General features: G+C 40.2%; 1 protein-coding gene across 3 annotated transcripts; it reads left to right on the forward strand.

Moving 5' to 3' along the window:
* Window positions 1–934: 934 nt before the first annotated feature.
* On the forward strand, window positions 935–23,870 carry LOC119498041 (probable cation-transporting ATPase 13A3). Of its 3 annotated transcripts, none has more exons than XM_037786507.1 (33): window positions 935–1,131; window positions 4,020–4,089; window positions 4,547–4,720; window positions 5,934–6,113; window positions 6,260–6,330; window positions 6,482–6,565; window positions 6,724–6,793; window positions 6,899–7,033; window positions 8,011–8,083; window positions 8,304–8,435; window positions 9,427–9,594; window positions 9,779–9,936; window positions 10,058–10,246; window positions 10,893–10,954; window positions 12,148–12,298; window positions 12,513–12,635; window positions 12,756–12,773; window positions 13,025–13,175; window positions 14,535–14,655; window positions 15,335–15,459; window positions 15,558–15,721; window positions 16,106–16,228; window positions 16,433–16,512; window positions 16,653–16,695; window positions 17,413–17,522; window positions 18,712–18,808; window positions 19,767–19,839; window positions 19,957–20,134; window positions 20,395–20,576; window positions 21,107–21,195; window positions 21,387–21,467; window positions 21,721–21,816; window positions 23,290–23,870. In XM_037786507.1, exons 2-33 carry the CDS (start codon window positions 4,039–4,041, stop codon window positions 23,470–23,472), a joined length of 3,735 nt encoding a protein of 1,244 aa, XP_037642435.1. In that variant the 5' UTR covers window positions 935–1,131; window positions 4,020–4,038; the 3' UTR covers window positions 23,473–23,870. The 3 variants fall into 3 exon arrangements, with proteins under 3 accessions (XP_037642435.1, XP_037642436.1, XP_037642434.1); XM_037786506.1 differs by having other exon boundaries at window positions 936–1,131; window positions 16,097–16,228; XM_037786508.1 differs by lacking the exon at window positions 21,721–21,816 and having other exon boundaries at window positions 16,097–16,228.
* The last annotated feature ends 284 nt before the right edge of the window (window positions 23,871–24,154 follow it).

Consider the following 24,154-nt stretch of genomic DNA (forward strand, 5'->3'; position numbering starts at 1 on the left):
TTTCTCCTAAATTTATGATTTGTTCTCGTAATATTACGACTTTTTTTTGTAAGGTAATGACTTTATTCTCGTAATATTACGACTTTTTTTCTGTGTAAAGTTATGACTTCATTCTCGTAATATGACTTTTTTTCTTGTAAGGTAATGACTTTATTCTCGTAATATTACCTTTTTCTCGTAAAGTTATTACTTTATTCTTGTAATAATACAACTTTTTTCTCGTAAAATTACAACTTTATTCTCGTAATATTACGACTTCTTTCTCCTAAATTTATGACTTCATTCTTGTAATATTATGACTTTTTTTCTTGTAAGGTTATGACTTTATTCTCGTAATAATAATACTTTTTTCTCGTAAAGTTATGACTTTATTCTTGTAATAATACAACTTTTTTCTCGTAATTTGACGATTTTTTTTCTTGTAAATTTATGACTTTATACTCGTAATTGTACGACTTTTTTTCTCCTAAATTTATGACTTTATTCTCGTAATTTGACGACTTTTTTTCTCCTAAATTTATGACTTTATTCTCATAATAATACGACTTTTGTTCTCGTAATATTACGAATTTATATTCTCGAAATCTCAGATTTTTTTTCCCCTCAATGTGGCCCTAATACTCCATCGTAGGATATAGTGACCATTATAGAAAAATAACTTTTTTGAATCCTATTTGCTCCACTTCTACCCACTGCAGCTTTAATGAAATCTCAGCCAATAAGTCACAGACTATTTCTTCTCTGACCTGAAGTCTCACAGCTAAACATGCATTATATATTCTCCATCAATGGGCCTCTAATTACTACTACATGTTGCATGATATTGCATGAAGAGAGCTGTATAGAAACTCTCCACCGCTCCTTGCACACGTCGCTCTCGTGATGTGTTTCAAGTTGCAGAAATTCAGCCCAAACTACGGTGTCCTCCAGTGACCTCACATCCTGTTTTCCTCCACTTCCTTCAGAGTGGACCGGTTTGGGACGGTCCGGTCTCTCAGCAGCGCAGCGTGGCTCCGTGTTGTGTCTTCTGAACTCATGCTGCAGGAGGGCACGCGAGCACACCTTTAATGCCCCGGTGGTCAACTCACCTGTCCGTGCAGCGTCTCGTGCATTGATAGAGGAGGGAAGTTGGTAAGTTGGTTAATGCGCATGTTATTAGTGCTTATTTACACGGTGTTTATATATTCACGGTAGTGTTGAGTGAAAGTTAAAGGAGCTTCATCACAGCTCGACAGCAACTTGTGGAAACTGTTATATGACTTTGTAGCAAATTATTCAAACTGAGGCTGAAAATGGCTCCTGGTTCATTATTGGGTGCTGCTCCAGTGTTGAAAGTTACAGTGTGGAAATGTTTGTTTCCATCCCTCTTTTTTTGCATTTAAAAACATGTTGCTGCTAGATAAACAGGTTGTTAAGTGTCTATAAAAAGTATTGTTTTACAACTTTGAATTATGTTGGGTTAAAAGTCTGTCAGTGTGACATCTCTCCAAATCTAAATTAAAGCTGCAGTGGGTAGAAATGGAGCAAATAAAATATATAAAATATAAAAGTTGTTTTTATTAAATGGTCACTATATCCTCACAGTAGTGCATGAGACAGGTAATCTGAAAAAAAATCATGTTCCTCTGTGTCCTCCGGTGCTCCTAATGGCATCTGCAAGGAAAACAACCAATCGGAGCCGAGCTGGAGCTTTGCCGTCTCTGAGCAGCTGTCAATCACTCATGAACTCTGATCAAATGTACAAACTATAGGCAGCGCTGATCAAATATAAATCTGTTACTGTAATGCCTATTTCTCACCTCGGATGTTTTCAGAAACATCTTGTAGTGTACTATTTAGCTGTAAAATGAGAAAGTTTGTGACCCGGCAGCCATGTTGAGAAGAGCTGGGGAAATACCATGGATGTATTAAAAGACCTCAATACAGCGTTGGAGGCGGGGCCCCGGTCATTCCTATGAAAGTTGCTCATTGGCGCATGAACCCTAAATGGCTCGACTTCCGTCTGGAAAAGTACCCGGATCTTGGCGGATCTTGGGCAACCGGGGCATGTGCAGTAGCGTGCGCTCGGTCACATGACTCGGTCATGGGATCCCAACGTCACGCTGTCGTCACGGCTTGCGCTCCAGCCTCAGTCTGGGTCTCACTCACATGAACGGAGGAAGGGAAATAACTCTGGATTCAGCTATTAATGCATTTTACAACTTTAAAAACTGAATTTTCTAAATAAGGGGTATTAAAGTGTTCGTACTGGGAAGTTGATTCACCTCAAAAAAGTGATCCGCTGAGTTACAGACGTCTCTTTCCAATGTAAGTCTATGGGAAAAAGTATTTTTGGGCCCAATGACATCATGTGACTGACACGGAAGCTGCAGTACCGCCGTTTGGCCACTACGAAAGTCCGGATCATCGACCGACGCAATTCCTGGGGACCTGTGATTGGCCAAACTCTCCCGTCACTGGCTAGATCTTTTAAAGCCTGAAAACAGAGCCATGAGGAGGTGATGAAATCTAGTTATCTCTCAGAACACTTGAATTACAAGATGCTGAAAGGTCATTATGGAATTTTTGCCCAATGATGTCAAAAACGTTTTGTCTACTGCAGGTTTAAGTACAGTAAAGATAAACAAGTGATTGCAGAAGTCCTCGCTCCCTGAAGTGAGTTGATGTAGATAGATTTGCACATCTGGAATTTATTCTAAACTTATCTATAAAGTTCTGTCAAGTTGCTCTGGGGACCCTTGCTACAATTTTTCTGGATTGGACTGAAGTCTGGACTGGCCTCTGGCTGCTCTAGGACTGCAACATAGTTGTTGTAAAGCCAGCACCGTGTAGCTTTGGCTTTATGTTTGGAGTCTTTGTCCGGCTGGAAAATAAATCTCATCCAAAGTCCCGGTTGGCTTGCAGACTGCAGCAGGGTTTCGAACAGGATTTCTCTTTATTTTTTGCTGCATTTATTTTTACTGTCTTGGCTCCTTGAGTCTTCCAGGACCTGCTGCAGAGACGCATCAGCTCTGTATGATGATGCCACCACCACCACCGCCAGCCTTCATGGTGGGGATGGTGCGCATGGTTTTAGTATGATAGAGAAAAAGTTCATAGAAGCTCTTTTCACTTTTAGATTCGTCATAGCAGATGTAGTTTATGTCGTCTGTTTGTACCTAATCTGGATCAATTTGTTTTCCCTTTAAAACATATTAAAATTGTGTATTTCTGTGGATGAAAATGGCAAAAAATATGAATCCAGACTGATGTAAAATAAGTCCAGGAAGTGTTTGCTACAAAACAACCTGAAACATGATGGCGCATATTGAGAGGTCAGGTCCTATAGACTGTGAGTCAAACATTACTCTAGGTGTGACTGTTATTGAACATAAACATGTGTGTGCATGGTGCAAAGGTTTCCATGCATTACAGCCTGGATCATTGCTTAACACCTCAACACTATATAGCTCACCAATCCTCACATTTCTTTCACTCTGTGTCAATAGAGTTGTCAGTAAGTTGACAGTTAAAATCCTACGACATGTTAATGGACTCAATACAATCGAGCCTAAATGAGGCTGTACTTTAACTTTTAATGCAAATGTTCTAGGAAAAACGCCGGTCAACAATAGAATGATCAAAGAAAACCACAATGGAGATAGCTGTTAGGCTTTGAAATCAGCGTCGGGTTATGTTCAATCAGGTTGTTACTTGCAAGCGACCTTTCTCACCTTTAGACAGCTCAATATTTACCAAGTACAAAAGGATTTTCCCTAATCGTGTTTTATGTGTTTAACGCTATAAAACACATACCACTTCTCCATGGAGGGATACTGACTCACATAATAGAAAGTAAATCAATCACTGACTTCCTTGTCCAAGTCATAAATCATTTGTTGACCGACACTGAAGTTGTAACATCTTTGCTGACTAGACAGAGTCGAAGACTTCTGTGATAAGAAAGCGGCAGCGAGTAAAGCACCATGTTGCAAATGTAAATAAAGTGATCTCTCTCTCTTTTGTCTTTTTCTTTGCAGTTGTTGCACTTGTGACAGAATGAAGACGAGAGAAGTGAAGATTATCAACCAGGGTCTGGAGGACGAGATGGTAAATATCACTTCCCATTTTAATGCTGCTTTCCCCATGTGATTGTCTTTTCTACTGAGCAATGCATCATCAAATGCTAACTTTTTATAATGTAAAAGAACAGTTTGTTCGCTGGATACAAGCATAATGTAATGTTTGGAGGGAAGTGGAGGGTGTCAGTCACAAATGATAACAATTAAAGATTTGTAGTATGTTACCTTTTAAAGGACAAATGTCGTTTGTACATATATCGGTGTGGATTAAAATTAATATAGCATTCAATTTGATTTGAATTTTACGCCAGAATGCATTGCACGGCTGCTTACATAGACAATGAATGGGAAGCGTGGAAATTATTTATTATCCCATTAGTGTGTTTTTCTTACTATAACAAGTCAAAATGTCTGCTGTTAAAAAGGTTTGTTAGGAGACGGACAAACACATCAGTGTGTTAACATGAGTCTGTCCGCCCGTGTAGGAGGTGTGGGGTTACCAGCCCTGTCTGTGGAAGATGATCCTGGTGGGTGTAGGCGCCGTGTGCTCCGGCGGTCTCCTGCTGCTGCTGCTCTACTGGCTGCCTGAGTGGGGCGTCAAGAGCACCTGCACACACACCTCGCTGAGGGACGCACACACACTCCTGCTCAGGACCACGGTAGGAAAATGGAAGAACTTGCTTTTTTTTTTCTTCACATAATTGCCTTGTTTTACAAAATGTTCTCTGTACGTTCGGTGCTTGAAGTGGAAAAAAAAGTGCCAGTACTCCTCTCAATCACATGTTGGTGTGTGTATCAGCCGGTCTCAGCAATCTCTTCCTAGTTATTACTATTTATTCATTATTTCTTTAAGCATTTTATAATGTGTTTAATTAGTTATTATTTTATTGCTATATTATTATACTTGGGCTGTGCATCTTCTATAGCTGGCCTATAATACTCCAATAATATTCCAACTGGAACATTATAGGGTTTGTGTTTGTATATTTACCCATAGTTTTAATAGTTAAAGTGCTTTCCTCTGTTATTTTTAGCCTGCAGTAGGGTATCATTCAGGTCCCAGTCAGGATGCTCCTACGTATTATACAGAGACACATTCTGAATTTCTACAGTGAATAAAAGATACTTTAGGTTTGGGGGTCCTCCCACAAGAAAATCTTAAGGTTTTTGACTTAAAACTATGCAATTTTACATCATTTTGGACCATTATTATTACGAGTTAAATGATTATTTTATTATTTACACATATCTTCTGGGAATGTTTGCCCTGTAAAATTATATTCTACAAATCAAAAAAGCAGATTCAGAAAACTTAAAAAAACAGTTTGCAAATTATTTTACAAAAAGGACCTAAACATTATATCGATAAATTACAGCACCCTCCTTCCCCCGTGCCGTTCGGCGGCTCGTCCAGATGCTCATCCACATAGTTTTTATGTTCATATAGCAGCACCAGCGTTTTTCCACCGCGTCGTTATGAATCACTCAGAGAACCTGATATGGAGAGGGCAGAAAAGAGTACCGGTAGCTTGTGAGAAGTGCCGGTGCGCAAGAAAAAGTCACGGTAAAATGTAAAAGAGCCGGTACCAGTGAGTACCGGCCCACTTCGAGCACTGTGTACGTTGTTTTCATTCAAGGAAAATAATAATTTCAGCATTTGTAAATGACGCCATTACACGCTTTATATGTGTGTAAATCTATTTCTTCTTTCACAGAATTGTGTGTTCACTCTTGTGCTGCTGCTGCTGCTCATAAATCATCCTGACACGCATTGCATTCTTTGGCACACACACTGTATTACACTACAAATGATGAGTTCAGGGGAAGTCTCACAGCCAAAGGAAAAATACAATTCTTTATATCGTTAAACAGGATGAGTTCAAGCAGTGGTTTCGAGCCAAAGTACACGTGATGTCGGCTCCGGGAAAGAAACCCTTCGACAGCTTGGACCTGCCGCCCGCGGCTCAGCTGCCGAATGGAAACGGAGACCAAGGCATCGGTGCTGTGCACGAGGAGCATCATGGGAAATTTGCCCATAGACAACCTGCTCAGGTGCCTCAGTGGGAAACGGTTTCGGCTTTTTTCATCACTTCTTGCTCATCTGAAGCTAATTCCAGATTCATATTCTATCAGAAATCACTGATCTGAGTAATTGATTGGTTTTAAATACATAAATCTGTTCTCTTTCGCTCTCTCAGATCCACTGGTTCACCCACCACAGCACTAAATACTACTGGAACGATGTGATGCAGGACTTTGAATTTTACAAGTAAGAGTCCCACTGAAAAACAACGAGCTTGTGTTTGGAAATAGTTTATTATTTCTTTGCTAAATAAACTAAATTATTGAATAGTCTGTATAGTATGCAGAATTTGCATGTATATCTGCCCAGTAGAAATGAATGTGTGTGACTTTTCTAGAGGCTTGGAGGATGTGAAGGTGAACTGTGCAAGCATCCACTCTGACCACAGCTCTGGAATTCCTAAAACACTGCAGGACTATAGGTACATACACACATTTCATGTTTTCCTACTTATTGTTCTCTGATCTCATGTACTGATTTAAAAAAGTTTAAATTGTTCTTATTAACCGTCAGAATATGCACTTTTTCGCAGGCATGTAATCATATTAAAGTTGCTTCAAATTCCTTTTTCTTTATCAGGAGGTTGTTTTTCGGTGAGAATGAGATTGCCGTGAGAGTGCCGTCTCTATTCAAGCTCCTCATAAAGGAAGTGAGTTCAGAGCTCTTTGCATTGTATCACGTCCGGCACTTCTCTTAGCACACCATTAGTATCATCAATGCTAATCTTTTACGTGTCTTTCTCTGCCTGCATCAGGTCTTGAATCCTTTCTACATCTTCCAGCTCTTCAGTGTTGTTCTGTGGAGCGCTGAGGACTATTACTATTATGCTACCGCCATAGTTTTCATGTCTGTGATTTCAATAGCTACCTCACTGTATACCATTAAAAAGGTGAGTCATACGGTAATAGCAGTTTTGGGGGGAAATGCCCTCAAAGGTCCAGTGTGTAACATTTTGGGGGATCTATTAGCAGAAATGGAATATAATATTCACAACTATGTTTTCATTAGTGTATAATCACCTGAAACTAAGAATCATTGTGTTTTCGTTAGCTTAGAATGAGCCCTTCATAGCTACATAGGGAGCGAGTCCTCTTCACGGAGCCGCCATGTTGATCCGCCATGTTCCTACAGTAGCCCAGAATGGACAAACCAAACACTGGCTCTAGAGAGAGCCTTTCATGTTTTTACGTTACCTGAAGGCCACCGTAGTTCTTTGAAATGCTTGTGAAACTTTGATAACGTGAGCTGCAGAGTGCAAAAACCGGGGTACTTCCAGCCGCCATCTGACTTCCATTGCTCCTAAAGTAGTGTTATTATGGCCGTAAATTATGGCCGTAAATAAACCGTTGCCACGGTTTTGCATGTGGTGGCTCACGTTACCACAGTCTTGGAAAGGGAGGAGTGAGCAGAGGGGTACTCAGTTGGTTGCAATCTGCAACCACACCACTAGTTGCCGCCAAATCCTACACACTGTCCCTTTAAGAAAGCACGCTAGATTTAAAAAAATAATCCAACCCAAAAGCCCAGCCCAGTGTTGCCAACTCTTTTTCAATGAAATTAGCGAGCAGCACACTGACAGTCCGTCGCTACAGACCATCCAAAGCCACTCTCCGATAATAATCATTATGAACGTAAACAACAATTTTGTCGGAGCATTTGATTTATTGATCGCTGTCGGGATGTAATGAGAATTTCAACTAATATAACGAAAAATGTATTTGAAGAAGATTATCAACTCTATCTTTAATAACCTTATTCCATAATAATCTCATTCAGAGAAGTCTGTACTCTGCATCTTGTGTGTAATTGTGTGTTTCCAGAAATGTGTTTCCCCACTCTTTGATACAGCGTCTCTTTTTCTTCCAGCAATATGTGATGCTGCATGACATGGTGGCGACACACAGTGTGGTCCGTGTGTCAGTGTGCAGAGGAAATAAAGGCAGGTTTTACTTTCTGGCTCTTAGTGAAGACAAGCCTGTCAATGATCATTCAGGAATGACTGATGTTGAGTTGATGGTGTCATAGTGTTTACATTTTATATTATATTGTGTATTTGTCTTTTTATTTTTCTGTTATTTGGTAATACGTTAATCACATTATTGATCTCTAATAGCATACTCATGATTCGCTGTTTTTCTCTTTCTTAATGGTTTTCCTAGATATTGAACAGGCCATGTCGACAGATCTCGTGCCCGGTGATGTCATCCTTATTCCAGCAAATGGGATGATCATGCCCTGCGACGTCGTGCTCATCCATGGGACCTGCATTGTAAATGAGAGCATGTTGACAGGTAGTATATCCTTATTTCTCTTGAAAAAAAAAATAAAAATCTTAACCCAATGTGTACTTGTTAGCTTTTCCTGGAGCTTTTCACTGCATCTCAGAGTCTTCATCAGTTTTCTCAGTTTTCATGAAGTTTTCCGGTCAAATGTCCTGGGAAAAGCTGGACTTTTTTCTTTCCAAGGTTCATCTTAAAGGACCAATATGTAATATGTTTACTGTAATAAATCATAAAATGATCATGATATGTCATCAGAGATTAGAGAAACATGCTGAATTGAAATACTGGCTTGTCCGACAACAATGCTACAGCCAGTATGTTCTCCTTTTGAAATTTTCATTCCGGTCCGAAGCGTCTGTTTTTGTTTTGACAAAATTGGCACGCAAACACAACCTTCTGCAGCCAGTGAAGCAAACGAACTGGATCAACAGAGATAATGTTAACGTTAGATTCTACCCGACCTGAAAAGCCTCGTCACATCTCTCTGTGGTCCGTGTGCAGCTGGGTTAGTATTTGAGACACGCAGCCGGTGAAGTGATTCCAACTCCTGCTGCTGGCCAGAGGCGATCGTTGTGATGCTAACACACACTATCAGTCACACCAGAGGAGCGGACGGTTCACGGCTCCAATGATTTGAATTTGGACTGCATTATACAAGTTAAAAGTTAGCTGTCAGTACTACATATTGCTCCTTTAACTGTCTTATTATTATTTTTTCAGACACACGAGAACTGGCCTTCATTTTTATTGTCTTGTACACAATACATATCATGACAAGTGATTTACCACTAATCTTGAAAGATATGCTGCCCTTATTGTACTATTGACTTCACTGGTAGCAAGCTGATGTGTACTTCCACTGCTGCTACTAATAATAATAATGAATATCTGTCACAAATAATAATCCAACACAGTTAACTATGTTATTCAATCTCTAGCGGGCTATCTCTACAGTATGTGCTATCCAACTACTGGATGTTAATTGTCCGTCCATCTTCAGGAGAGAGCGTGCCAGTTACCAAGACCAGTCTGCCCAGTTCAGGCGAGGACGCGACCAGGAGCTACGACATTGAGGAGCACAAGAGACACACCCTGTTCTGTGGTACCCAAGTTATCCAGACCCGCTTCTACGCTGGAGAACTGGTGGAGGCTGTTGTGGTCAGAACAGGTGAGACAGAGTTGCAATAACAGCTTGCGGCCTTGGTGATGGAAACAGTTTTGATAGTTTAACTTCAGCTGAAGCGTACAGACTGGTCGCCCTGAAGGTTGCACATATTCAGCCTCTGCATGTGATAACACTTCATAAGAAGATATGAAAATAATCAAATGTCATTACTTGTGTGTTCCCACAGGCTTCAGTACAGAGAAAGGCCAACTGGTCCGCTCCATCCTCCACCCTAAACCCACAGACTTCAGGCTGTACCGCGATGCTTACCTCTTCTTGTTGTGTCTGGTGGGGGTGGCAGGGATCGGCTTCATCTACACCATCGTCCTCAGCATCATGAACAAGGTTACCTTTTACATGAGAGCAGAAGCTCTGATTTGAACGTTTCATTTATATTTCTAAGGATGATATCATCCTGTAGAAATCCTTCTCTGTCAATCATTGATTCCTCCTTGCTCTCATCCAGGTTCCAGCTAAAACCATCATCATTGAGTCTCTGGACATCATCACCATCACCGTGCCGCCGGCCTTACCGGCAGCCATGACGGCCGGTATCGTGTACGCGCAGCGTCGCCTGAAGCGCATCGGCATCTTTTGCATCAGTCCTCAGAGGATCAACATGTGTGGTCAACTCAACCTGGTTTGCTTCGACAAGGTAGTTAATGAACCGCAGTTGTCATTTGTTGCAATGTGATTTTGTTTTCTTGTTAAGAATTCAGGAAATGCAGTTTATAAAGTGGAATTTCGGGGTCTTTATTCATCAGCTGTCATCATTTCTAGGAACCATACTTAGACTGAATTAAGTCCTGACTCAGAATACATGGACATAAGTTATGAAGCATCCAAACCCACTTCCAGTTCAAGTACAAGTACAAGGAGAATGACTTCATGGTTTTATAACCGTCAAAACCACACATTATAAAATGAGTCATGGTGTAGTTGTACAATGAGGCCATTTGGCCACAACAACGAGCATCATGCTTTTAAAATATGTTAATGTATATTTGTTATTGATTTACTTAGAGAGCATCCTAATCTATAATTGGAGCAATAATACTGTAAAAGGTTTTTGTGACCTTGAAAGATCTGAAACTAACTTTCCTATAGCTTTAATTATTCCTTTCATTACATCACATCTAGTGAACATAAAGATTAGTTTGATACTGTTGGTGCAAAAAGAAGTAGAGCTGAATGACTGATTAGTTGTGGGGTATTAGAATTGATTACTGCTCTGAGGCGTGATTAATACGGCCTACCTGGCTTAGTGTTTTGTTAACGGTGTGTATTTTGTTTTCCTTCAGACTGGTACTCTGACTGAAGACGGTTTGGACCTGTGGGGTGTTCAGACAGCTGAAGATGGCAGGTAAGAGAGCCTCAAACTCATCTGTATCCTGTTTCCCGAGAGTAACCACAAAACAGATAGATAGTAGTTAGAAGTCAAGACGGTTGGGCAATGTGACAATATACTGAAAGAAGATATAAATGTGTCAACTGTCAGATTATACCATTGTATCAACATCTCTGGTTTCGTCAGGCCAATGAGGAAAATTTTGCAAATCACTGAACAGAACTACTTTATGCCATAAGTCCATCGTGCCATGTGTCATAAGTTGGTTGTTTTTTTGGTGATAACATTTGTTTCATAGATTTGGTGCTAAATTTAACCATTTTTTACTATTCCTATTTACTAATCCCTCCAAAACACCGCATTAAGACACCAAGACCTTGAAGAACACCGTAGAAAAAGCCATGCTGTGATTGATTGATGTCAAAAACTTTTTACATTTGGAGATTTCTTCAAGAGTTGTATTTTTCAGTGATTAGATGGCGAGCACTTCTGTTCTGGAAACTGCTCAAAAAACCCCTTATTGCCAGTCTACCTAGGAAAACCATCCATCCTCTGAATGCCCTACGTCTCTAGTTTGTGGCTGTAAAGTTTCATGAGGCTGTGATTATCCTCGAGGTCACCACAGGTCATTCTATACAGTGAGGTCAAATTTTAAAAAATGATCTCACTACAATGAAATGGCTACTATGGGGACTAACATCATCACACATGAATACAGTTGAGCTCATTGGATCCACAAGAGTCTCAGCTTTACAGTGATACCCAATTTATGTAATTCCAAGACTGTTTATGGACCCCAGTATGCACAAATATTCATACACACCATTTTAGAATAGGCGAAAATAACACATTTATACTGCATGCATAAGACTGCATGTGATTATCATAAAGTGGGCATGTCTGTAAAGGGGAGACTTGTGGGTACCCATAGAACCCATTTTCATTCACATATCATGAGGTCAGAGGTCAAGGGACCCTTTTCACTCTAGTTTTAAAACTGAGCCTGCTACTACCTCTGAAAGACGGTAAAGTTGTCAGAAAGCGCTGGCGTCCTCAAGGTGTGAAAGAGGTTAAGAGGATGTTTTGATTCTTATCTCTGGAAAAAGGATGGTACATAATGACCTCATATTTAATTAATCATCAGCCACTTATTACAATGTCAAAATTGTATGTAATTTGTCTGCTTTTCTCCTCCCTCTCTGTTACAGGTTTTCTCCCCCAGAGGCCGATCCAGCTAAAGAAAGTCTGGTTAACAGTGTGTTCGTGGCCTGCATGGCTACCTGCCACTCACTGACCAAGATAGAGGGCGAGCTCTCCGGAGACCCTCTGGACCTCAAGATGTTCAACGCTACAGGCTGGGTAAGCAAAGATGTTCAATGTTTACACACAACGTGCTTAGTCACTGGCACCACCACTAGCTAAAACGGTTAAAGTCTGGTACCATGGATACTCCAGCATGAACAGCAGAAAATGTCTTTTTCCTTTCGAGAGGAAGCTGGGACTAAGGTTAGACTTAGTGTAATGGAGTCTGTAAGACGTTATTATGATATTATATGATCTCATTTTTGTTTAGATCCTGGAGGAGCCCACAGAGGAAGAGACTGCACTACACAATCCCATAATGCCCACAGTTGTGCGACCTCCAAAGCCCTCCGTCCCTGAAACCAACCAGAACAATCCTCTAACTCAGAACATGGTACAGTGACTCTCCATGTCATTATTTTGTGATCAGTATAGTTATTTAAAGCTGTAAAGATATAAGTTTGTGCCTGATCTCAGAATTATAATATCATTAAATCTTTATTTTTTTCCTCAGGAGCTGTCTGAATTACCAGTAAGTCACACTTTTTGTTATGAAAATGACATAATACTTAAAGCAAATACAGTAGTTTGACACGAATATGATTATTCACTTTCTTGCTGAGAGATAGATGAGAAGATTGAACCACTCTTGTACAGACGAGAGAACAATCATCTTATCTAAAACTCGGCTTTTCCTTTTACACTGAATGGGAAATAATCACTGATTTGAAGTTGTTGTTTTTTTACACTAACATGTACATGTACATTTCTTTTGTTCCTCAGTCCTGTGAGATTGGTATTGTGCGTCAGTTCCCCTTCTCCTCGACCCTCCAGAGGATGAGTGTGGTGGTCAGGAGGCTGGGCGAAAAACACATGAACGCTTACTTGAAAGGAGCACCGGAGGTTGTGGCCAGCCTCTGCAAACAGCACACAGGTCTGACACTTCTCCTCTATGTTAAAGGTTAAGGTGGCGATTTCCTCCATTAATTTGTCATCTCTATGAGGATACACAAAGTAATCGACAATAAATTAAAAATAAATCTGTCAGTGTCTTTAATTACGTCATCGATATCTCTTCCCTGCCTATTAACCTTTTCCACTGTACCCCTCTTTACCATTGACCCATTTTTGTCTTTTTTTAGGGGGGTAGAGGGGATCTTTAGGGGGAGATAGCAGGTCAACAGTAGATGTCACATAGAAGTGGTGTACATCATCTGAAAGCTGGGAACCTTAAGATTAATTTCAGATGCAGATCAGCACTGTGTGTATAAATTATTCTAGTCATGAATCAGAAATAATAATAAAAATATTAATGAATTAAAATTAATTGTGAATAAGGGCATAGAACATTATAATGGAAGTATATGATGGTCATCCCCATGCTCACTTATGTCTCATACATTTTTGCAGGAATTTTTGGGGTTTGACCATTTGTTAAACAGATTTGGTGCTAAATTAAAAAAAATGTTACCACTCGAGAATTGATAAAAATGATCAATAATCCCTCCAAAATACCACATTAAGACACCAAGACCTTGAGGAACACCATAGAAAAAGCCATGCTGTGATTTGGTATAAAAAAAACATTTGACATTTTGAGATTACTGAAAGGATTGCATTATTCTGCGATTGGATAGCGAGCACTTCTGTTGTGTAAACTGCTCAGAAACCCCCTTATTGTCAATCTACCTAGGAAAGCCATCCATCCTCTGAATGCTCTAGGTCTCTAGTTTTGTTTCATGAGGCTGTGATTATCCTAGAGGTCACCACAGGTCATTTTATACAGTGAGGTCAAGTTTTAAAAAATCGTCTCACTACAATGGAATGGCTACTATGGGGACAAACATCATCACACATGAATACAGTTGGGCTCATTGGATCCACAAGAGTCTCAGCTTTATAGTCATACCAAATTTATGTAATTCCAAGATGTATGCAGAAACCATCTCTAGCATAGACGAAAACTGCATGTTTTTTTGCCCCAAACTCCATGTGATTGTCATAAAGTGGGCATGTCTGTAAAGGCGAGACTTGTGGGTACCCATAGAACCCATTTTCATTCACATATCTTGAGGTCAGAGGGCAAGGGGACGCCTTTTGAAATTTGCCGTGCCAGTTTTTCTTCGCCAAAATTTAGCCCAACTTTGGAGCGTTATTTACCCCGCTACTATCATGACATGGTTGGTACCAATGGAGTCCGTAGGTTTTGTAGTTTCATGTGATACCAGTAGTGGTAGAGGTTAAACAAATACTGTCCTCCTAAAAGGCCACACGGCTCTGTCCCTCTCTTCAGTCCCACAGAGCTTCACAGAGACTCTGGAGACCTACACCAGGCAGGGCTTCAGGGTTATTGCCCTGGCACACCGACAGCTGGAGTCCAAACTCTCCTGGCACAAAGTCCAGAGCCTCAGCAGGTAGCCCTCCCTCCACAGATAACACCGCCTACAGTAACTCTGTTAAAAATCTGATTTTTTGCTGACATAGCTTTTACTTCCCATTTTGATGTCTGGAGGACTTTAACCACTGATAACTGGACAAACATAGATCAAACGGCGTAATGTCCAAATATTTACAGTCTGCTAGCTGAAAATGTTCCAGTTATCGAACACATGAGCAAATATCAGGTTTTGGTGTCAGTTATGTAAGAATCAAACTGCACACTGTTTACTGGAATCACAATTTTGCACACAACAACCTGTGAGGACAAATCCACCACAGAAGAAGCATTAAAACATCCGTTTTTCCACCAACAGTAGCTGCAACCTATCACAATGCAACTCAAGATATGGTGCAATTTGAAATAAAGGGCGTAACTATAATATTAATGAACTGTTATCTCGCTAGATTTACAAGCCCCAGTGACCATTTCATTGATTGCAACACATGCCTTTCTGTTTGTAGATGTTTAACTGATGTAGGAAATAATTAACTAAAGTAGAAGTGGACAAGGAAGGTTAGCAGAAAGGCAGGATGTCAACAAAAAAACATCTAGTTCTGGTTCTATAAAGTGACTTGAAAACATAAATTGTCTACATTATTAGTGACAAATAAATGATGTTTATGATGGTAAAATGTATGATTTGTTGCTTTTAGGGACGTGATAGAAACCAACATGGAGTTTCTAGGTTTGATCATCATGCAGAACAAAATAAAAGAGGAGACAGCCGGGGTTTTACGTGAATTACGTCAAGCTAACATCCGCACTGTGATGGTCACGGGTAAATCAGTTTAGTGACTTTATTCACTTATTCCACTTGTTATGTCATCACTACATTACTATGTAAAGATGCTATGTCTCTCTTTTATCCTCTGTAAGGTGACAACATGTTGACGGCGATATCGGTGGCTCGAGACTGCGGGATGGTCCGTGCATACGAGAGGGTCATTATTGCAGATGCTGCGCCTTCGAAGGATTTCCACCCTGCTAGCATCACATGGCATTACACTGAAAACCCCACTCAGACAAACAAGGACACTCAGGTGAGACAGAAATCCTCAGAGACACTGAGTGATGAAGAAATCAATATGTAAAAACACAAAGAAACAACAGATAGCCTGTTCATTGTAGAGAATATTTGTATTATCTATCAGGGGTAGAGACTTTGTCATGAGCTAATCATGATAAGCTGTGTTTTCTCCCCCATAATTTATGTCTCTGGTGTCCCTGTGGTTGGTTACGATAATGTTCCCACTCCATGCATTTACACACTTATCAATAGCCTGCTTACTGCATGTATCAGTCAGATAAGCACACAGAAAGGTGTCCGATTAAATCTTCCAAAAGTCATGCAAGATCGTACAGTTTGGTAGTTTTCTGGTGTTCTAGTGAAATTGACTCATCCTCTTCTCCGTCAGACTGTGGAGATAAATCTGGAGGACGGCGTGTATGACGAGCACGTTGCTCAGCAGGAACAAAGCTATCACTTTGCTGTGACCGGCAAAGCCTTCGCTGTTATCACCGAGCACTTCCCTCAACTCGTCCAAAAGGTACAGGCTCATCTTCAGACACATAAACATCTGCATGTACAGATTTAGCATTAAGTTTACATCAGCAACCCTCTGAGACCTGCGATCCCGACCGAATTTACTGTCTTTCAGAGGCTCTAGCAGGTTAAGTTTTAGAGTTAGATTGAAGGTACTGGTATTGGCTGTTGCTGTAATTCTTTGTCTCTCCACACGGGGGCGCTGCAGCTCGTGCTGAGAGCCACTGTCTTCGCCCGCATGGCTCCAGACCAGAAGACTCAGCTGGTGGAAGTCCTGCAGAGCATCGAGTGAGTCTCTCATTTGTTTGTTTATGGTTTGAGTTTTGATCCGTTGATGAGCTTAATTTCCATCTGTTGGAGATCACATGACATCATATAGATTCATCATCTGCTAATGTACTACTTTCACTCACTGTTCTTCCTTCCAGCTACACTGTTGGGATGTGTGGAGACGGTGCGAATGACTGTGGAGTAAGTATAGATGACTCTTATTTAATGTGCACAAATCTTGACATAATAAATGCACGTTGTCCCATCTCATACCTGACTGATGACACCTTATTAAACCAGCTTACGTGCCAGCGTCTCTCAGGATCTGTGCAGAAAATTAGACGTAACACTTGAGAAATGAGTGTGTATGCAGAGGTGGACGTGCTCAAATCATTTCCATTATCACATTTGAAAAATGGTCAACTATCCAACAATTAAGCAAAATTTTGTGAGCGTTTAGATTTTTGATACAAACAATTTTAAAAGTTGTAAGTGGTATATCCAGGCCTACTCCATATACTGCTGGGTAATTAAAATGTTAAGAAAATATGATTTTTTTGTGTGTTATGTTGAGGGGACACAATACAGGCAGTAATAAACATTTTTTGGAGACTTCTATGCTCTCCATTATACAAACAACAATGAACGAGCAGCAATATATATCGGACTAGATTGAAGTGCAAACGAACCAAATGTAAACATTATGAGATAAAACATCTCGGTTTATGTGCTGCATGTTAAACCTTGTTTTTCTAAGTAACTAAAATGTAAAATATTTCCACCTGAAATGTAGAGGAGTAAAAGTCTCTCAAAAATAATTAAAATCAAGGTGTAGCACATTGAAACTCCCACCTCTTCTTATTGATGATATTTTAATGCAAAGTGATTTATATTAATCAAGTTCTGTCTCTGTCTCAGGCTTTGAAGAGAGCTCACAGTGGGATCTCTCTGTCTGAGCTGGAGGCTTCTGTTGCTTCACCATTCACCTCCACTACCTCCAACATCTCCTGTGTTCCCAACCTCATCAGGTAGCCACTCACTCCTGATAGAAAACCATCCAGACTAGAGGATTTGACATTTCAGAAATATACTGAAATATATGTTACGAAATGTTTAACACACGTTTTCAAACTTCTTCACATCAGTTCTGTCTGTAACCACCAGGGGTGTAATGATACAGACACATGGTTTACAGTTAAGGCCTTTACACGCTGGCAGTTGTTGTTTTTTTGTTTTTTAGATTTACACGTCAATATATTTGATAACACTTCATTTTACAGGTCCACAAATTTCATGATAATTGGGTGATAATTAGCAAGTAACCTATTTGAAATTTCTTTGGAATTACTGCCAAATTACTCCAATATTTACCTAAAAAATGAATCGAAAATTACTTTATTATAAACATGATTTAACAATCATATGCTAAAATAGCATATAATCGTTAAAATAGGGCCCTTAGTCTTGAGAAGCAGCTGCTCTTCATCAGAGGTGGAAAACCAAAACTAATAGAAGACACTTCTGATCAGGCACAAATCTCACTATTGTGTGACTTATTGTCTCCACAAATGTAACCTGGTAGCTAATTTAATGATTCATGGAGTTTTTTAAGAAATTTCAAATAAGTTATTTGATAATTATTATCTATTTATCAGCAGACACGAAAATAAAGCTTATCAATTAACTTTGTATACTTTCCCTGGAAATGTATTAAGTAAATTACCAGCTATTTATTACTGCTTATTGGGGAAAAGAATAATATAATGGTTAAATAATATTTATAATAGATATAAAGTAATAATAATAAAAGTCCAGAGTCAAGTCCCAAGTCAAGACAAAGTCATTTTGGATCAATTTTGAGGTAAATATTTGGGTAATTTGGCAGTAATTCAAAAGAAATGTCAAATAGGTTACTGGCTAGTTATCACCTAATTACCATGAAATTTGCGGACATGTAAAATGAAGTGCTACCATACATGTTTTCGAACTGTTGTTTTTGTCCTGAATATTTTCACGCAGAACACGAGTATTATGCGGTGTAAAAACAACCTAATTTTTTTCTGGAACAAAGTCGATTTTTTTTATCTTTCGCACTACAAAATAAAGGCATCAACCAATCACGTTGTGCCGAATGGACATATTCAATACGTACACTATAGTGCACAACAACACGGAGGCTCTCATTCGGATTATCTCTAATTTTCTTTCCTTCCCAAGGGAGGGCCGAGCTGCCCTCATAACATCATTCTGCGTCTTCAAGTTCATGGCTCTCTACAGCATCATCCAGTACCTCAGTGTCACCCTGCTCTACTCGGTAAGCACACATTCATACACTATACAACGCAGAATATTTTCTTTTAACACCTGGTGAGAATTAACATTGTATTATTTGATTTGCCTTGAATAAAGCGGGTAAAACACATTTTAGTGTAACAATTAATTTGACCTTTTTTAAGAATTGAATACGTTGCATGTTTCCAGCTGCACAATCCATGGTGTTTATTCATGTCCTTGGTGTTTTAAATTTGATGAGGCAAAGCGACATGTTTCTGACATGTTATTGAAGGTCCTGCATTTGTTGGCTTGCATAGTAAGTAAGTTACAAACACTGGTACGGTTCCCACACGAGAGACAAGAGGGTTCAAGGGCAGGATAAGGGAAACTGTGAATGAAGGCTATCAGTAAAATACATTGACTGTGACATAATGTGATCACATTGACTCACATTAGAGCTGAAGTCAGTGAGTCTTATGCTGCGTTCCATTTACCTTGGAAATTGGAGCTGGAAATGACGTCATATCTGAGTTGACCGCATTCTAGTACAACAAGTCGGAAAACTTAATGGGGTTTGCTCCAGCTAATATTAGCCATTGTTACCAATACCAGTTGATAACAATGCATTACGCCGGTATTTTGCGCATACAAACACTGCAGCAACATGTCCACAGATAGAGGTTGGACAGTGCTGTGTGTACGACTGATTCAATGAGACACAAATAAGACAGAAGTGCTAATAAACAGTATTTACTACAGCTTTTTTACTGTTGATGCACGGAGCAACTATATTGGATTTTGAGGTTGGGGTTGGTGAGGTTCGTCCGATTTTCCGAGTTGGAAATCCGACTTCAGGGGGCGTTCCAGTTGAAATTTCCAACTGGGAACTCAACTTATTCCGACTTCCCAGTTAAAATGGAACGCAGCGTTATAGATTGAGCCATTGTACGTCCGTTCCTCTGCTGCTCTGTGACTGTTTAATTATCTTCATATTGTAGATTCTCAGCAACTTGGGAGACTTCCAGTTCCTCTTCATTGACATCGCCATCATTCTCATCATCGCCTTCACAAGTGAGCAGCATGACGACTTTAAAAATGATTTTAATTGATGTTTGAGTTCAGGGAGTTGGACAAAAAAAACAAATATGATAACTTACAGTATTAACACACAGTAACTTCTGTCTTCAGTGAGTCTGAACCCGTCGTGGAAGGAGCTGGTGTGGCGCCGCCCGCCGTCCAGTCTGATCTCAGGCCCGCTGCTCTGCTCAGTTCTGACCCAGATCCTCACCTGCCTGGTCTTCCAGGTCCTGGCTTTCCTCTTAGTACGACAGCAGAGCTGGTATGAGACGTGGACGCCTCAGTCAGAGTGAGTAACATGTCTGAATTTAGCTCCAAATGATGAATCAGTAAATTAGTTTTAAAATCTAGTCTGATTTTTATACTCCCTTGTTTTTATTCATGTAGTATCGGCCTGGCAAGTTGTGGTTATATACAGTAACACATTTTATATAATGTTAGCAGCAGACAAAAAGAAGAAATACAGCAGTACAGATTAATTTGTCCAGGTTTATGAATGCATAACTTCTCAGAGGTTTGCGTTAACTATGTGTTTCTCTCCTCCTGCAGTGCCTGTAATGGTTCCAGCTTTAGTCTCTCTCACAACCCGAATGTAACGAGCCCTCACGACCACAAAAACATCAAGAACTACGAGAACACCACCCTCTTCTACGTCTCCTCCTTCCAGTATTTGGCGGTGGCCATCGTTTTCTCCAAGGGAAAGCCCTTCAGACAGCCGAGCTACAAGAACTGTGAGACCCATTTAGTTCTGTTCAAGTGCTGATTTATTGTCAGAACGATATGTACGGAAAGAGATTATTGTCAGCGCAAAACGAGGCCAGATCTGCCAGGCACATTTTGAATTGCGGTATTATATGCAATGCTGAAAAAGCTTTAAAAATTTGAATTTTTAAGGTATATTTTTTTTATTAATAAAAATCATAAAGATAGATTATTGGATAGAAAGTTGATAGAAAAGTAAATGTAATTTGTGTAGACAAAGTTAATTCAGTTTTCCAAATTATAATGCATCTATTCATTTTCTAAATCAATTTTTTTACACTTCAATATGAGTATGACATACTAATATTTACAATTATATGAATATATTTATATATAAATATATAATTGTGTGTGTCTGTGTATATATATATATATATATATATATATATATATATATATACACACAGTATGTATACTGTGTGTGTGTGTAATGTTCTTGCAAATTGAAAATAACCATTTAATCTGGCGTCACTGACTTCCTGTATTTTTATGTCATCAGGGCCGTTCATGCTGTCCTGCGTCGGTCTGTATACGTTCCTCCTCCTCATCATGCTGTATCCTGTTCCCGCCATCGACAGCTTCCTGGAGGTAAACTTAGTTTTTCTCATTTTATTGTATGTTCTTGGTGCACCGGCTGCTCTAAAAGACATAAAATAAATGTCCCGGCTGTTGATTTGAACATGAAAGTAGAAAGGTTGGGAAGCTGCATGAAGTTGATGATGTGTGTGTGTGTGGTGTTGCATTCAGTGCTCTCTTCTTGCCGCTCTGCCTCCACTCAGATCGTGTGTGTTCCTCATGACTGGCGCGTTACTCTGGTCATCATTGTCGCAGTGAATGCGGCGGTGTCTTTCATGCTGGAGGTACGCTTTAGAGACATCACACCCAACAAGCTCTCTGTGACTGATCTCCTGTTTTCATAAGAAAACTGTGATTTGCATGCATTTATTTTTTTTTCCTGCTGAATCAGTGCTCTGTAGTGCTTCACTGCCTAATGAATGAAATCAATGATGTTTTTTAAGTTTCCTTTTGAGTTATTTCTCTGTGTGTTTCTATGGCTGTAACCCAATCTTCATGACCGGATTATTCTCAAGTTCCCACTGAAATCTCCCGTAGATTTTGATCCTTGACATCATCTCGCGGAGGCTAGTTTTCAGATGCAATCAAGGGGCAAATCGCCCCACAGAGCCGCCCTCTGCTGACACACCTCAGGTTGGGAAGCTTTTGACTTTTTGACAATTTTATTTGTATGTTTTCACTCTATAGAAAGAGTCATGCTTATTAACTCTTTACTCTCTTGCTTCATTTTTTTCCTCTGATGATCTGTCACATGTTGTGACTGCTGTATAAATAATCAATAGAGACTAAATCTAATAGAACTGAATATTAAGACTGATACCATTCAAAAGGTTATGTTTTATTCTACTACAGTTCATTGGGGTCTTTGTGTTGAGAATCCATCTGATGAATCCATCAGCGGTCTTTTCAGGAATTTTAAGCACATCGTTTCAAGCAGCAGATCCTCACTAGTGCAGAAAATAGTTACTGCAACTTGACAGTAAATTATTTAATATAGGAAAGCTCTTGATTTTAAAGGAACAGTTTGTAACATTTAGAGGGATCTATTGGCAGAAATAGAATATAATATTAAGTATGTTTTCTTTAGTGTTTAATCAGCTTTAAATACGAGTCATTGTGTTTTCGTTACCTTAGAATGAGCCGTTTATATCGGAGCAGGTCTACTCTTCAGGGAGCCAGCCGCCATGTTTCTACAGTAGCCCATAATGGACAAACCACTGTGTTGACTTCTCCTGTTTGGGCCGGAGTTGATAACGTTACACGCTCTGGAGTTATCCGCCGCCTTCACTTCACTCAGCCGCTGAGAAACAAGAGACGGGAAACCTCTGTTGGTCCTGAGGAGCTGCAGCATTTATTTCATTTTTTCACTTCCACTGAACATTCACTTGATATTCTCAGAGCTAAACTAAAGTGTGATTTAAGGCTTGCCGCATCCAAGAGGATCGCAAGTGTACGCACGGCCAAGTTGACGTCACACCATCAGACACGGTCCTTCGCGGGGGGTTCTGTGCGGCAGGTTTTTGCCTGTCCGCGCACATCCAAAAAAGCTACGCGGACGCGGAGTATAAGAGTAAACGTTTCCTCGTCAGCTCCACTAGCTCACTTATTCGCTCACACACATTCGCCGCCACACTCTCTCTCTCTTGCTTCACCACTCACTTCCCACTTAACCACAAACGCTAAGCACTGGCTCTGCTCCAAATGAGATACGCTACTCTTACAACAACTGGTTCTTGATGACCCTACTTCTCCTACTGGCTTGGCGCACAGGAGAGGTTTAAATTGGTTTCGATCTGCAACCTCACCACTAGATGTCGCTAAATCCTACACACTGTTCCTTTAATGCAATAAGCAGTGTAATAAAAATCTATTTTGAACTACCAAATCATCAGAGTCCTCTTGACTTAAAATTGTCAAACAATGACAATATTTCCTGCAGATAAAATGAAAGTTCAGTGCATCATCTTGAAGTGTGAATAAAATCTAAATACATGCTTTGGTGACAAAACCACCTGAAGAGGCTGACTCCTGCATTCATCAGAGAAAATGTAAAAACATCCATAATGCTGGTTTAGTTTCTAATGCTCATATTTTACGTTTTCCCAGAAGGCCAATGACCGCTGGGGCTCGTCCTTCCTCTCCTGGTTGTTCTGTCAGAGAAACAAGCCCCCGAAGGTGCGCTACATGCACCTGGCCCTGGAGCTGCAGGACAACGCCGACTGGCCCCCAAGACCCTCCAGCGTCACCTACGCCACCGATCCACAATCCCGCAGCTCTGTCCCCCTCTGACACCAACATGACCAACAAGCAAACTACTACTGCACAGACTGAACCTTAGCTTGAGTCGAGCTCAGAGGTGTGACGGACGCTCACAGATGAGGTGTGCAGGACGTGGAGCCTGCTGGGTGCCAGCGACCAGCCCAGGAGCCTCATAAAGGTGAGGTCTCCTACTACAACGACACTGTGAGCTGCTCATACATAAAGTTCTCTTCCATTTTGATTAACCTCATCAGAATAGACAAACACTATGCACTCGTCACACTGCTTAAACTTGAGCCAGAGGCCTCTGTTAAAGGAATAGTTCAACAAGTGAATTTGTTTTCTTGCAAGAAAACAAATTAGCATATTTCCCAAAATGACAAACAACTTCATTAAAGGCCAGTGTGTAACATTTCAGGGGATCTTTTAGCAAGAAATTGAATATAATATTCATAATTATGTTTTCTTTAGTGTATAATCACCTGAAACTAAGAATTGTTGTGTTTTTGTTAGCTTAGAATGAGCCCTTCATATCTACAAATTCACGGAGTCCGCCATGTTTCTATAGTAGCAAACCACGGTTCCACTCGGTGGCTCACGTTACGGCTCTCTTGAAAAGGTAGGAGTGAGAGGAGGGGTACTCGGGTTGGTTGCAATCTGCAACCACACCACTAGATGCTGCCAAATCCTACACACTGCACCTTTAAGATGA

This window comes from Sebastes umbrosus, chromosome 12 (assembly GCF_015220745.1).
Source record: "Sebastes umbrosus isolate fSebUmb1 chromosome 12, fSebUmb1.pri, whole genome shotgun sequence".
In the NCBI taxonomy this organism is placed as follows: Eukaryota; Metazoa; Chordata; class Actinopteri; order Perciformes; family Sebastidae; genus Sebastes; species Sebastes umbrosus.